Source organism: Papio anubis, chromosome 18 (genome assembly GCF_008728515.1).
Source record: "Papio anubis isolate 15944 chromosome 18, Panubis1.0, whole genome shotgun sequence".
Taxonomy (NCBI): domain Eukaryota; kingdom Metazoa; phylum Chordata; class Mammalia; order Primates; family Cercopithecidae; genus Papio; species Papio anubis.
Genome location: NC_044993.1, coordinates 46,812,112 through 46,828,076, shown reverse-complemented (window position 1 = coordinate 46,828,076; position 15,965 = coordinate 46,812,112). Strand labels below are relative to the sequence as shown.

At 49.3% G+C, this 15,965-nt stretch overlaps 1 protein-coding gene across 1 annotated transcript in view; it reads left to right on the top strand.

Annotated features, from left to right (window-relative positions):
- The window catches only part of SGF29 (SAGA complex associated factor 29), a 41,173-nt gene extending 25,220 nt beyond the window's left edge, over positions 1-15,953 (top strand). Inside the window, 10 exon segments of the mRNA XM_031658342.1 lie at positions 4,285-4,374; positions 8,406-8,481; positions 9,143-9,215; positions 12,955-13,019; positions 14,240-14,302; positions 14,305-14,367; positions 14,439-14,583; positions 14,796-14,831; positions 14,938-15,100; positions 15,747-15,953. Of these exon segments, the coding sequence (XP_031514202.1) occupies positions 4,300-4,374; positions 8,406-8,481; positions 9,143-9,215; positions 12,955-13,019; positions 14,240-14,302; positions 14,305-14,367; positions 14,439-14,583; positions 14,796-14,831; positions 14,938-15,100; positions 15,747-15,863 (876 nt within the window). The 5' untranslated portion in view covers positions 4,285-4,299 and the 3' untranslated portion in view covers positions 15,864-15,953.
- The last annotated feature ends 12 nt before the right edge of the window (positions 15,954-15,965 follow it).

Here is a 15,965-nt window from a genome sequence, read left to right as displayed (position 1 = left end):
TATAGTCCCAGCTTTTGGGAGGCAGGAGAAACACTTGAACCCGGGAGGCGGAGGTTGCTGTGAGCCAACATCGTGCCATTGCACTCCAGCCTCAGTGACAGAGTGAGACTCCGTCTCATTTAAAAAAAAAAAAAAAAAAAAAAAAAGTGTAGACTACATAAACCTAAAGAGACAGAAAGTAAATTAATATTTGCCTGGGAGGGGGTGGCCGTGTACCATGTATTTAAAATGTGCAACTCATTGGTTTTTAGTATATTCAGAGTTGTGCAACCATCAGCACAATTTTAGAACATTTTCATCACCTGGCAAAAAAAACAAAACAAAACAAGACAAAAACCCATATTCATTAATAGTCACCGTCCTTTCTCTCCCAACCCTTCCCCACCCAGCTTTCTATGGATTTGGCTATTCTGCATATTTCATGTAAATGGAAACACAATATGTGGTCTTCCATGACTGCGGCTTCTTTCACTTAGCATAATGTTTTCAGGGTTCATCCATGTCATAGCGCGTCTCAGTACTTCATTTCTTTCTACTGTCAAGTAATATTCCACTGTATGGATAATATCACACTATATGCATTCATACATATAGTGTGATATTGTCACTCTTGTCTCTTTTTTATCATAGGTGTGAAGTGGTGTCTTCAGTGGTTTTGACTTGCATTTCCCAATGGCTAATGATACGGAGCATCTTGTCATGTGCTTGGTGGTCATGTATATGTCTTCCTTGGAGAACTATCTATTCAGATCATTTTTGTATGTGGGCTGAGGTAGGGAACCAGATTCATTCTTTTACATGTGGATATTCAGTTGTCCCAGTACCATTTGTTGAAAAGATTATTCTTTCCCCACTAATTTGTCTTGATGCCCTTGTTGAAAATTAGTCAGCCATTTCTGGTCTCTCAGTTCTATTCCATTGAACTAGATGTCTTTGCTTATGCCGGTACCACACCATCTTGATTACTGTAGCTATCTTTTTTTAAGTTAAAAAATATATAAAGTGGAGGGGGGCTCAGGCTCGTCTGGACCCCTGGCTGCAAGTGATCCTCCCGCCTCAGCCTCCCAAAGTGCTGGGATTACAGGCGTGAGCCTCTGGGGCCTGGCCACAATTGATTTTTGTTTATTGATCTTGTGTCTGCAACTTTGCTGTGAGTTCTAACCTTGTTCTTAGTCCTAATAGTTGTTTATTGGATTTCTTAGGGTTTTCTGTATACAAGGTCATGTCATCTGCAAATGGAAATAGTTGTCCTTCTTCCTTTCCAGTCTAGATGCCTTTTATTTCATCTTATTGCCTCATTGCCCTGGCAAGAGCCTCCAGAACAATGTTGACTAGAAATGACAAGGGCCCATGCCCATCTTGTTCCTGATTGAGGGGAAAGCTTTTAGTCTTTCACCTTTAAGTCTGATATTCGTTATGGGTTTTTCATAGATGCCCTTCATCAGGTTGAGGTTCCCCTCTATTCCTAGTTTGTATGTTATTATACTTTTAAATAACAGCAACAGAGCCTGTAAGAAGATACGAATAAATACATGGAGAGAGGTTCACAGTTCATTAAGTGCGGGGAAGAGTTTGCTCCATTCAGTGTGAATCTGATCTCTGAGTAGGAGGATGTGTTAGTTGAACAACTATTTAAAAATATATATATATAGAGGTTGAGGCGGGTGGATTACGAGGTCAGGAGTTCGAGACCAGCCTGGCCAAGATGGTGAAACCCCGTCTCTACTAAAAATACAAAATATTAGCCAGGTGAGGTGGCAGGTACCTGTAATCCCAGCTACTCTGGAGGCTGAGGCAGGAGGATTGCTTGAACCCAGGAGGCAGAGCTTGCAGTGAGCAGAGATTGTGCCACTGCACTCTAGCCTGGGTGACAGAGCAAGACTCCATCTCAAAAAATAAAAAATAAAAATAGAGACAAGGTCTTGCTATATTGTCCAGGCTTATCTCAAGCTCCTGGACTCAAACCATCCTCCTACCTTCACCTCCTAAAGTGCTGGGATTACAGGTGTGAGTCACTGCACCCAGCCTGAACAAACTTTGTAAGATGCAGGCTATTGTACAAAATTTTAGCACCCTAAAAATATCTCCTCTTATTTTATCAAATATACCTTTATCTTTAGGCATATGTCTGTTTTCACCTAGTTATAACTTACACTTTTGACTATTTTTGGTTGTCTTTTTACTCTTGTTCTAATTATCTTTTCTTTTTTTTTTTTTTTTTTTGAGACGGAGTCTTGCTCTGTCTCCAGGCTGGAGTGCAGTGGTGTGATCTCGGCCCACTGCATCCTCCACCTCCCAGGTTCAAGTGATTCTCCTGCCTCAGCCTCCTGAGTAACTGGGACTACAGGCGACCACCACCACGCGCGGCTAATTTTTGTATTTTTAGTAGAGACAGGGTTTCACCATGTTGGCCAGGATGGTCTCGATCTCTTGACCTCGTGATCTGCCTGCCTCGGCCTCCCAAAGTGCTGGTATTATAGGCATGAGTCACCACACCCGGCCCTAATTATCTTTTATTGTACAGAAGCATTTTATTTTCATCAGAGTACATTAATCTTGATTGAGATATTTTACAGTAGTTAATTTCTCTTCCCATGCTTGCTGGGCGTGGTGGCTTATGCCTGTAATCCCAGCACTTTGGGAGACCGAGGCAGGCGGATCACCTGAGGTCAGGAGTTTGAGACCAGCCTGGCCAACATGGTGAAACCCCATCTCTACTAAAAATACAAAAATTAGCCAGATGTAGTGACACACACCTGTAGTCTCAGCTACTCAGGAGACTGAGGCAGGAGAATTGCTTGAACCAGGGAGGCAGAGATTGCAGTGAGCCAAGATCGCACCACTGCACTCCAGCCTGGGTGACAGGGCAAGACTCTGTCTCAAAAAAAAAAAAAAAAAAAAAAATTATCTTCCCACTATAAGAAAGTAACAGTGTTTTATGACTTGGAAAGTGTCTTCATATAAAATCTTATTTGAATCTCCCAAAATACAGCAGAGATGATTCCCATTTTACGGATTAAAATATGGAAACCAGAAATGTTTGAATCATTTGTCAGGATATTGGCAGCAGAGCAGGGGCCAACAGTATGCTGTCTTTTTAAGGCACTTAATATTGACTCCTTGACTCCTTGACTTGGTCAAACATATGACATTCAAACATATCATTAGGGTAGAGGAGAATCTGAGGATAGCTTGCCACTGTATTCATTTCTTATGGCTGCCATAACAAGTTACTGCAAACTGGGTGGCTTAAGACAAGAGAAATTTATTCCATCACAGTTCTAGGGGCCATAATTCCAATCAAGATGTCAGCTTGGTTGCAAAGACAAGGGATTGGTTGCTTCTTGGAGGCTTAGAAAGGGCTGTTACTCCCTGCATCTCTCCTGGCTGGTTGGGTGGCTGCTGGCAGTCCTTGGCATCCCTTGGCTTGCAGCTGTCCAAGTTCAGTCTCTGCTTCTATCTGCACCTGGCTGTGTGTCTGGATTAAGGGCACACCCTATTCCACTATGACCTCATCTTAGTGATATCTTAAATACTTCTGCAAAGATCCTAATTCCAAACAAGGTTACATTACAGGTACCACAGTTAGGACTACAATGTATCTTTTTATTATTATTATCTTTTAAAGAGATAGGGTATCATGTCGTGTAGGCTGGAGTGCAATGGCGCAATCATAGCTCACTGCAGCCTCGACCCCCTAGGCCCCAGTGATCCACTCACCTCAGCTTCTCGAATAGCTGGGACTACAGATATGTGCCACTATGCTGGGGCAAGTTTTTAATTTTTTTTTTTTTTTGAGACGGAGTCTCGCTCTGTTGCCCAGGCTGGAGTGCAGGGGCCGGATCTCAGCTCACTGCAAGCTCTGCCTCCCAGGTTCACGCCATTCTCCTGCCTCAGCCTCCCGAGTAGCTGGGATTACAGGCGCCCGCCACCTCGCCCGGCTAATTTTTTTTGTATTTTTAGTAGAGACGGGGTTTCACCGTGTTAGCCAGGATGGTCTCGATCTCCTGACCTCGTGATCCGCCCGTCTCGGCCTCCCAAAGTGCTGGGATTACAGGCTTGAGCCACCGCGCCCAGCCTAATTTTTTTTTAAAAAAACGGGATCTCACTGTGTTGCCCAGGCTGGTCTCAAACTCCTGGCCTTAAGCAATCCTCCCACCTTGGCCTCCCAAAGTGCTAGGATTACAATGTTAGCCTCCAGGCCTAATGTATCGTTAGAGGAGGTACAGTTCAGCCCACAGCAGCCACTAACAGAGTTTTCTTCTGTCCTCACTCCCCCACCAGGCGCCCCTGTAGACAATGGCCCTCGTGTCTGCCGATTCCCGCATTGCAGAACTTCTCACGGAGCTCCATCAGCTGATCAAGCAAACCCAGGTAAAAAGTCACCACTTTCCATTTCCAGGTGGGAACACAGGCTTTGATGCTGAGCTGTGAAGTGGGGGTGGTGTTTGTGTTCAGAGAGATTGGACACGCAGGAACCAAAATGATGTAACAAAGGTGAGAGGAAGGGAATTTGGGGTATGGCTACCATTCCTGTTGGATTTTCCACATGTACAGGATTTCATGATTCATTTTGTTTGACAGCTGTCCTGAGATAGAATTCACACGCCATACAATGCATCCATTGAAAGTGTATAATCCAGTGGTTTTTCGCAACTCACAAAGTTGTGCAACCATTACCACAATCAATTTCAGAACATTTTTGGCACCCAACAAAAATGCCCCATATCTTTCCTTACCTTACACCCTATTAATTCAGGCAAACAAAAACACTCTTTTTCTTTTTTGAAACGGAGTCTCACTGTGTCATCTAGGTTGGAGTGCAGTGGTGTGAGCTCGGTTCACTGCAAGCTCCGCCTCCTGGGTTCAAGCAATTCTTCTGCCTCAGTCTCCCTAGTAGCTGGGATCATAGGCACACACCACCATGTCCGGCTAATTGTTTTTGTATTTTCAGTAGAGATGGGGTTTTGCCATGTTGGCTGTCTCTACTAAAAATACAAAAATTATGTGGACGTGGTGGCGGATGCCTATAATCCCAGCTACTCAGAAGGCTGAGGCAGGAGAATCACTTGAACCTGGGAGGTGGAAGTTGCAATAGCACCACTGCACTCCAGCCTGGTCGACAAAGCAAGACTCTGTCTCAAAAACAAAAAAAAGCCATTTTCCCCCTATTTGATATCTTTTCTTTCACAGATACAAGGGAGATGTGTATTGGTGCCTATACCTCACTTGGGCTATCAGCATGCCCCACCGTATTTTGCCCACGATAATCAGGGTTTATAGCTACACAGGGATCAGCTTGCTGGCAGTTGTGCACCACACAGCCAGGAAGGAGTAGATCCCAGAAATTCCTTCCCAAAAGATACCATTTTTAGGCGTAACCTGGAGAGTAAAAGTCAGAAGATGCCGGCACTCATTGCTAAGTGAAAGATGCCAGTCTGAAAGGTTATGTGCTGTCTATTCCAACTGTAAACAAAAAACAAAACTAGAGAGAGTGAAAGGATGAGCGATAGCCAGGGCCTTGGGAGAGACAGGATGAAAGGGATGGATAGGTGGGGCACAGAGGATTTTAGGGGGTGGAACTCTTCTGCATGGTACCGTGATGGTGGGCACACAACATGATGCGTTGTCCAAACCCATAGAACTACAGAACACATGGAGTTAACCATCATGGGGATGGATGTCGTTAATTATCTAACAGTATCGGCTCATAAGTTGTAGCAAACGCACCACACTAATGCAAGATGTTAACAATAGGGGAGACTGTATAGGGCAGAGCAGGTATACATACGGGAGCTCTGTGCCATCAGCTCAGCTTTTCTGTAAACCAAAACTGCTCTAAGGAAGAGTTTATTAATAAAATGAATTGTAAAATAAAGGAAAAAAGGGCCGGGCGTGGTAGCTCATGCCTGTAATCCCAGCATGTTGGGAAGCTGACGCGGGTGGATCACCTGAGGTCAGGAGTTCGAGACCAGCCTGGTGAACATGGCAAAACTCCATCTCTACTAAAAATTAGCTGGATGTGGTGGTATACGCTTGTAATCCCAGCTACTAGGGAGGCTGAGGCAGGAGAATCACTTGAACCTGGGAGGCGGAGGTTGCAGTGAGCCAAGATCGCACCACTGCACTCCAGTCTGGGCGACAAGAGTGAAACTCCATCTCAAAAAAATAAATAAAGGAAAAAAAAAGATACTGGCAGATTGCGCATTCCATTCAGTCATCCACAGTTAGACCAGTTTATCATCATCCCATACAACCAGGGTGTCCCTCAGACAGCTGCCACCGAGTTCCCAGACTCCCATCTCACATCAGCTTCCAAAAGCAGGTGTGGTCCTGACAGACACAGGGCTTCGCCCTTTCAGGCACCCGGTGTAACTGACCTCTCTCTGAGCCTCTCTTAAGGTATGAATACAATGGATTTCCCTCATCGCATAACCCATTTAATTTGTTCTGTTAACTCGGCTACTATTTCTCCTCTCCATTTATGATTGGTTTTCACCCAAACTTTTCCACCTTTGGAAGGGATGTTAGCTTTGGCCACTGTACCTGGTCCAGATTGCAGTGGCAGCAGTCTAGCACGTGTCCCCGCTGACCCCAATCCATTCCCATTTGTATAGGGTGGGGCCACACAGGTATAGACTATCGGCCGTCTGGAGCACTAGGCAGCTATGTTCACTGTTAACCTCATTTTGCAGGTTGTGGTAAAGGCACAACCCACCCGTCAGGCACTTAAAAATTCTCACACGAAGGCTAAAAAGCATAGTCATAATTTCTTGCTTAGGAACCATGTCAGTTTCCAGCATCTTCAGTCACAGCTCTGCTCCCAGGACCACTGATATGGGAGGAATTGCACCAGTGTTCTTCCCCACTCCTTCTTCCCCACATCAGTTGATCCTACCTGTATGTGTCAATTTCTGGACTCCGGATTCTGTTCTGTTGATCTATATGCCAGTACCACACCATCGTGATTACCATAGCTTCATAGTAAATTTTGAAATTGGGAAATGTGAAAAAAAACAAAAAAAAAAAAAAAAAAAAAAAAAAAAAAAAAAAAAAAAAAAAAGAAATTGGGAAATGTGAGTTCTCCAACTTTTTTTTTTTTTTTCCCCCAAGATTGGGGATAATCTGGGTCCCATGAATTTCCATATGAATGTTTGGATGAACTTGTCAATTTCTGCAAAGAAGTCAGCTAGACTTTTGATGGGGATTGCATTGACTGTATAGATTGATTTTGTCTCTTTGATAAAGGACTATTGTTAAAGATATCACTTATGATTTAACTTTAATGCCCTCTTTTTTTTTTTTTTTTAAACAGAGTCTCACTCTGTCACCCAGGCTGGAGTGCAGTGACACAATCTCAGCTCACTGCAACCTCCACTCCCAGATTCAAGCAATTCTCCCACCTCCACCTCCCACATTCAAGCAATTCTCCCACCTCAACCTCCAGAGTAGCTGGGACTATAAGCACATGCTACAATGCCCGGCTAATTTTTGTATTTTTAGTAGACGCGGGATTTCACCATGTTGGCCAGGCTGGTCTTGAACTCCTGACTTCAAGTGATTCGCCCACCTTGGCCTCCCAAAGTGCCGGGATTACAGGCTTGAGCCACTGCACCAGGCCCTTTAATGTCTTTTGTAATGCTTTTGCATTAGTCAAAGGAGAAAATCATCTTGAACTCCTGAATTTGGATTTAGAAAATCAGGTCCATAGCCGGGCACCCTTGCCTGTAATCCCAGCACTTTGGGAAACTGAGGCAGGTGGATCACGAGGTCAGGAGTTCAAGACCAGCCTGGCCAAGATGGTGAAACCCTGTCTCTACTAAAAATACAAAAAATTAGGCCGGGTGCGGTGTCTCATGCCTGTAATCCTAGCACTTTGGGAGGCAAGGTGGGCAGATCACGAGGTCAGGAGATCGAGACCATCCTGGCTAACATGGTGAAACCCCTCTCTACTAAAAATACAAAAAATTAGCCAGGCATTGTGGCGGGCGCCTGTAGTCCCAGCGACTCAGGAGGCTGAGGTAGGAGAATGGCGTGAACCCGGGAGGCGGAGCTTGCAGTGAGCCGAGATTGTGCCACTGCACTCCAGCCTGGGCGACAGAGCGAGACTCCGTCTCAAAAAAAAAAAAAAAAAGTTAGCCAGATGTGATGCTGCGTGCCTGTAATCCCAGCTACTCGGGAGGCTGAGGCAGAGAATTGCTTGAACCTGGGAGCCAGAGGTTGCATTGAGCCGAGATCACGCCACTGCACTCCAGCCTAGGCAACAGAGCAAGACTCCATCTCAAAAAAAAAAAAAAAAAGAAAATGAGGGCCATGTTTTGGGGATGGGGACTCTGGCCTGGCTCGCAGGGTGCCACAGCAGCACAAAGGGCCACCGTCATGTCCTGCCGCTCTTTTCCTTACAGGAAGAGCGTTCGCGGAGCGAACACAACTTAGTGAACATCCAGAAGACCCATGAACGGATGCAGACAGAGAACAAGAGTAAGTACCTGGGCTCAGGAGAGAAAGGGGATGAGATGGGGCTGGGGTGGGTATGGCCAGGACTGGGACTTGAGGTGGTCATTGTATTCAAAATAGATGTGCATGTATCTGCATATTCCAAAATGCAGCAGGGGGGACAGCTTTCCCTTAATCTGGGTGACCTGAAGAGCTAAAATCCCTCCACCCTGAGGATTCGAAAGGCACTGAAATGAGGCTGTATCTAGGGAACCTTGCCCTTAGAACGCACAAGCTCCCCAGTTAGCTGGTGTTTTCTAGAAAGGAGCTTTGTTCCCAGGCGGCCCCTGCATATGCCCTGAGGCCCTCAGGTGGTCAGATTCTGGGGCTGGGGCTTTCTTACTCTGGGCAACTCTGAGAATTGTGTTTTCCTGGGTCCTGACAAATCATTTTCTGTGCGTGTCATGATGGGGAAAAGGTAAGACAGTTCTCTCGCAGATGTAGGGATGGCATTTGTACCATATGGAAATGTGGATTCGTGGAGCCTGGGGGCATCCGTCTGGGGAGCACTCCTGAGCCAGCAGAGCTCTGACTGAAGCTATGGCCTCTCTGTGCCTCCACAAGTGTGATTCCGGTGCATGGAAGCAGTGCCATGCTACTGTGCCTGCCCTGGCCCTGCATCCTAATCCCTATGTTTCCTCTGCAGTTTCTCCCTATTACCGGACAAAGCTGCGTGGCCTTTATACAACCGCCAAGGCCGATGCAGAGGCTGAGTGCAAGTGAGTACTGTGCTCCCACTCCCCCCCCGCCGCTCCCTCCTTGCCTCAGGGCTAGGCTGCAGGCACATTTGGACCAAGTCCCCAGCCTGCCTTCCTCCCATGGATAAGCTGATTGCTACTCCCGGCCTCTCCCTTGGGTCCGGCATTTCCTGTCCCACTGCTAGGCCCACTCTTCCAGTTACCTCTGCTGCTAACGCCTTTACAGAAGGCAGCAAGGCGTGAATCAACACTGCCATTTACTGGTTCTGTGACCTTGGCAGAGTCATTAAAATAGGGATATCAGGGGCTGGGTAGCTCAGATCTGTAATCAAAGCATTACAGAGGTGATTGGGAGGTCGAGGTTAGAGATCACTTGAAACCAGGTGTTTGAGACCAGCCTGGGCAACAAAGTGAGACTTCGTCTCTACAAAAAAATGTTTTAATTAGCTGAGTGTGGTGGCATGTGTCTGTAAGCTTGGCTGGGAAGTCATGCTCACATGACCTAAAGGTTTTATGGTTCTGAGATGGAGAAGTTTCACTTCCAGAAAACTGCTGCTTTTAAAATGATCTTAAGGCCGGGTGGGCACGGTGGCTCATGCCTGCAATCCCGAGGTGGGCGGATCACCTGAAGTTGGGGGTTTGAGATGAGCCTGGCCAGCATAGCAAAACCCCATCTTTACTAAAAATACAAAAATTAGCCAGGTGTGGTGGCGCACGCTACTTGGGAGGCTGAGGCAGGAGAATCCCTTGAATCCAAGAGGTGGAGGTTGCAGTGAGCTAAGATCGTGCCACTGTACTCCAGCCTGGGCAGCAGAGGGAGGCTCTGCCTCAAAAAAAAAAAACTAAAATAAAATAATCTAAAAACATTGTTTCCTTGAATCTCTACAGTGAAACTGCAGTAACTTTAGGAACTTGAACATTACATTCCTCTCCTTTGAGAACACACTGGTTCTCAAGTCTGACTGTGCGCAGAGGCTCTGTTTATTTGGGGGGGATCTCCAACATTGGTATTAACTATCTGACATTTCCTCACTAGGAGGATTCAGGCTTTACACTTTTGGCACAGAAGAGATATCTCTGGTGGATCATATTAGGCGGCATAGGATGCTGTCTGTCCCATTGGTTAAAGTGGTATCTTCCACGTTTCTCTTATATCAGATTACTGCTGTTTTCCATTGTGTGATTGATTGATTGATTGATTGATTGATTAAGACAGGGTCTCACTCTGTCATCCAGGCTGGAGTGGAGTGGCATGATTATGGCTCACTGCAGCCTCAAACTGCTGGGCTCAAGTGATCCTCCCGCCTCAGCCTCCTGAGTAGCTTGGACTATAGGTGCATGCCACCACCCCACCTAATTTTTGTATTTTTTGTAGAGATGGGGTTTCGCCATGTTGCCCAGGCTGGTCTTGAACTCCTCAGTTCAAACATTCCACCCACCTAGGCCTCCCAAAGTGCTGGGATTACAGGTGTCAGCCTCTGTACCTGGCCTTCGTTGCATAATTAGTAAGTGTCTTGTAGGGAGATACTTTGAGACTGTAACTATCCCGTTTATATCAAACACACTAGTTTTAGCATCCATTTGTGATTTGTGCATGAAACAATTGAGATTTTTTAAAGTTCCCCCAGGAGATTCTGATGCCCACCAAGGTTTGAAAGCCACTTCAGTAACACGTCACAGAAGACAATTTAGGACAGGCTGCATAAAACTATGTCCTCCAAACAGGCCTGGCACCAGTGATGAGACTCTCAGAGTTCTCTTTGGCCCCATGGCTCTTGCTCCTTCTCTGCTTTCTGGGGTCCCAGTGCTCACAGCCTGAGGTGACACTGGCTGGGCCATCCCTGCATCGTACGCAGCAGGCAAGCTGTTTCCTATCCCTGTGTTTTTTTGGCTGCCCTTGGCCTACCTCCATCTTTTGGCCCTGGCCTGGTGACGTCCATGAGTCCCATGCCCTGGGGCACCCCAGACACCTCCTGAGATGCTGCATCATGCCCAGTTCCTATGCGTCTCCCTCCTGCCGCACAAAGATCTTTAGAACTCTGGGTCATTTCAGAAGCGCTTGCCAGAGGAATGGACCAGGGTTTGCCATGGTATCGGGGGAGAATAAAATGACCCAAAGTGGAGTTTGTGCTGCTGACTGCTGTGGAAATATTCTTATTTTTTTATTTTTATTTTTATTTTTTTTTGAGACGGAGTCTGGCTCTGTTGCCCAGGCTAGAGTGCAGTGGCCGGATCTCAGCTCACTGCAAGCCCCGCCTCCCGGGTTCACGCCATTCTCCTGCCTCAGCCTCCCGAGTAGCTGGGAGTACAGGCGCCCGCCACCTCGCCCGGCTAATTTTTTTTTGTATTTTAGTAGAGACGGGGTTTCACCGTGTTAGTCAGGATGGTCTCGATCTCCTGACCTCGTGATCCGCCCATCTCGGCCTCCCAAAGTGCTGGGATTACAGGCTTGAGCCACCGCGCCCGGCCAATATTCTTATTTTTTTAAATGGAGTTTTGCTCTGTCACCCAGGCTAGAGTGCAGTGGCACGATCTCGGCTCGCTGCAAGCTCTGCCCCCAAGGTTCAAGCGATTCTCTTGCCTCAGCCTCCCAAGTAGCTGGGATTACAGATGCCCGCCACCATACCGGGCTAATTTTTGTATTTTTAGTAGAGAACGAGTTTTGCTATGTTGGCCAGGCTGGTCTCGAGCTCCTGACCTCAAGTGATCCCCCTGCCTCAGCCTCCTAAAGTGCTGGGATTACAGGCGTGAGCCACCGCAGCCAGCCCTGCTGTGGAAATACTCTTTGGGAAGATTTCCTGAGATTTAGGATGAAGAAGCCTGACTTCAGCAAAGCTCTGTGTTTGCTTCTGCTGGGTTCCTTGGGTTCCTGCCACCCTGGAATCCCCATAAACATCACAGAGGCTTCCTGCGGATGCAAGGCCATGCAGCGGTCTGTCTTTGGGTGCAACCTTTCAGAAAGGATGAGTTCCTTCCACCCAGTACTGCTCTGAGCCAGCACCTCTCCCCAGAGTCTCCCCTCCTTTTGCGTGACCTGGGGTAGACCTGAGGCCCCCTCTCCTCATTTCAGGAGGTTCTGGCAGCCTTTCTGCAGGGTTTGCCGAACGCCGCTTGCCTGTGTCCTTTCCTCTCTGGGATCCTGTATTCTCTTAGTTTTTGGCCTGCTGCTTTCTACCACCTTATTTTTTATGTTCTTATGACTAAAAAACACATACTGAAGATTTCTAGTTTTCTTTTTCTTTTTTTTTCCTGAGATGGAGTTTCGTTCTTTTTTGCCCAGGTTGGAGTGCAATGACGTGATCTTGGCTCACTAACCTCTGCCTCCCAGGTTCAAGCGATTCTCCTGCCTCAGCCTCCCAAGTAGGTGGGAATACAGTTACAGATGCTCGCCACCACGCCTGGCTAATTTTTGTATTTTTAGTACAGATGGATTTTTGCCATGTTGGTCATGCTGGTCTTGAACTCCTGACTTCAGGTGATCCACCCTCCTCGGCCTCCCAAAGTGCTGGGATTACAGGCGTGAGCCACCACACCCAGGCAGATTTCTAGTTTTCACCAGTGAGGTTGGTCTGAATAACCCAGCCTGCCTTGACCAGAACAGGAAACTGCACACACCTGTCATTCCACCTGCGCAGGAGGGACTGCTGGAGCCTGGGACCAGCCTGGGCAATGTAGGGAGACCCAAAACAGAAAAAATGGAAATGAAGTCTATGCTATGTGTGTCAACCAAACCCTCTTTCTCCCTTCTCCCCGCCCTCAGCATCCTTCGGAAAGCTCTGGACAAGATCGCGGAAATCAAGTCTCTGTTGGAGGAGAGGCGGATTGGTGAGTGGGAGAGGATGTGCTGGGAGGTCCTTTGCTAGGACAAGGGAGGCTCTTCGGGCAGCAGTCACCCTCCTGTGGGGGCCTGCAGCCACCGCCTGCTGGGATCCTCCCACGGAGGCTCTGCCACTGAGAAGGGACAGGAGATCATTCCCAGCGCCCAGAGGCAGGGGTTACCCAGTTCTCCCTCAGCAGCCAGAGATCATCCCACTGCAGCCCCTCATCACCTGCCCCTTCTGGGGCCTGGGCCAGTCACCGCCTCCTTCCTGCCATGGCCCACGCCCATCTCTTGTCCTGGCTGGTTTCTGCAGAGCCACCCACTGTGTGTCGTAAAGCCAGCCTTCCAGACCCCTTCAGCCTGCATTAGGCTCTCCTACCCGTCTGCCCTCCCAACAGTCTCACGGTGGGCAGGATCTTGGCACGTCAACGTCCCCACACAGCTATACTGGTTCTGTGTGAAGTCAAGTGGGGTGTCCAGCCGTGCCTAAGGAGGTTGAAGGTGCACATTTAATTGTTGTGGCTCTTTTTTTTTTTTTGAGACAGAGTCTCGTTCTGTCGCCCAGGCTGGAATGCAGTGGCTGGATCTCAGCTCACTGCAAGCTCCGCCTCCCGGGTTTACGCCATTCTCCTGCCTCAGCCTCCCGAGTAGCTGGGACTACAGGCGCCCGCCACCACGCCCGGCTAGTTTTTTTGTATTTTTTAGTAGAGACGGGATTTTACCATGTTAACCAGGATGGTCTCGATCTCCTGACCTTGTGATCCGCCCGTCTCGGCCTCCCAAAGTGCTGGGATTACAGACTTGAGCCACCGCGCCCGGCCTGTTGTGTTCTTTTTAACTTTCTATTGAATTACAACGTATATTAATAGGAGAAAAGTACATGTAAGTGCAGAGTTCAATGAAATATTCACTAACTGAACACACTTCTGTAACCAGCATTCAGATCAGCAAACACAGCCTGAACAGCACCTCGGAAACTGCTTGCTTTCTTCTGCTTCCTCCCCCTGGGTGCGCGCTGTGCTGCCCTCTCACTCAACTGTGGTTCAGCACAGCAGCCCCTATAGGTGTTGACACGTGGCCGATGGGGTCACAGTCCTGCTGGGCCCTTGGGCTCACTCAGGAACTGGGTGCTCCCAGGGGGTCCTCCGACAGCTCAGTGCAGCATGCTGGGGGGTCAGGGCCAGCACCTGTCCCTGGGGCCTCAGGCCTCCCTTCCTTCCCACAGCGGCCAAGATCGCAGGTCTCTACAATGACCTCGAGCCACCCCGAAGACCACAGCAGAGGGGTGCTGGATGACCCTGCTGCAGCAGCGTCAGCTGATGACCCTGCTCCCTGTGGATCGGCCCGTGACAAGTGAGGGCAGCAGCTGCGGTGGGAGGGCTGGTGCCCAGGGGCTGGGACTGGCCCCTTTGTTCTGCTCACAGGCCCCCACCCTCTGTGGGGCCATCCCCCACTAGGGGACTACGTGGCCAGACCTGGAGACAAGGTGGCTGCCCGGGTGAAGGCCGTGGATGGGGACGAGCAGTGGATCCTGGCCGAGGTGGTCAGTTACAGCCATGCCACCAACAAGTGAGTGACACCAGCCCCAGGGCTGCTTTCTGGTCACCGAACTTGCCTGGGCTGCCGCTCCGCTTCCCGTCTGCACAGCAGGAGAAAAGCTCCCCAGAGGGTGCTCCCCAGAGGCCAACTGTGCAAGGAGCACCAGGTCCTCCCCCATCCTCACTCCCCGACAGGGACTGCACCCCTGGCTGCATCCAGCGTTTTCCTCCTTTTGTCCACAGGTATGAGGTAGACGACATCGATGAAGAAGGCAAAGAGTGAGTGTCTAGGCCAGGGTAGGGCACGGAGCCTGGGGGCAGCCTAATGGCTGGGAAGGAGCATCCCCACCTGGCCACATGTTGATATAAGCCCCTCTTCTCCCAGGAGACACACCCTGAGCCGGCGCCGTGTCATCCCGCTGCCCCAGTGGAAGGCCAACCCAGAGACGGACCCCGAGGCCTTGTTTCAGAAGGAGCAGCTCGTGCTGGCCTTATATCCCCAGACCACCTGCTTCTACCGTGCCCTGATCCACGCACCCCCACAGCGGGTAAACCAGCCTCCATGGGAGACAGCCATGGGTGATGTCAGGAACAGGCTGATCAGACAGACGAGGGGTCCTCTCCCCCCTCCCTCCCCTTGTCCTCATCTCACAGGCTCCAAGCTGACAGCACCCACCAGCTGCCCTCCCTCTTCCACTCCAGCCCCAAAGGTCACCATCCCCTTGCAACCCCTGGCAGTCTTGGCAAGCCCTGAGTCAGCAACTCCCTTTCTGCATTCCTAGGAGAACTAGCTCTGAGATGGGAAGCTCCTGCCCTGAGCCCCAGGCTCCTACCCCCTTGTGCTCCTGGTGACATGGGACACAAGCCACCTGAGGCTAGGATCTCTACCTGCCACCATCTGGGTTGCCCTGGGTCCCTGAAAGGCAGCAGACCCTCCAGCTATGGCCCCATTAGGAAGGGAGTCAGCGCCCCTTCCTCTCCCGACCCTTTTCACTGCCCTGGGTCTCCAGCCACTGAGAAAAGAGCTGTGTAGCAGCAGGGACTGGGCCAAGACATCTTGACCCCAGAGTGAAGGATGATGAGAGTGGCTAAGAGTCCACGGCCCAGAGGCTCCTGTGGTCTAGGCTGGGAGAAGGGGGTGCCTGTCCTGGCCTGGGGCTCTCTGAGCAGCCCTCCTGTCTGCCTGCCCCACAGCCCCAGGATGACTACTCGGTCCTGTTTGAAGACACCTCCTATGCAGACGGCTATTCCCCTCCCCTCAATGTGGCTCAGAGGTACGTGGTGGCTTGTAAGGAGCCCAAGAAAAAGTGACGCTGCCTGGTGGACTCACCATCCCCCAACGACACAGGGCAGGCAGGACAGCAGAGGATGTGCTGGGATTAAACAGACATTCCTCCTCCACTCGTCTCCTGG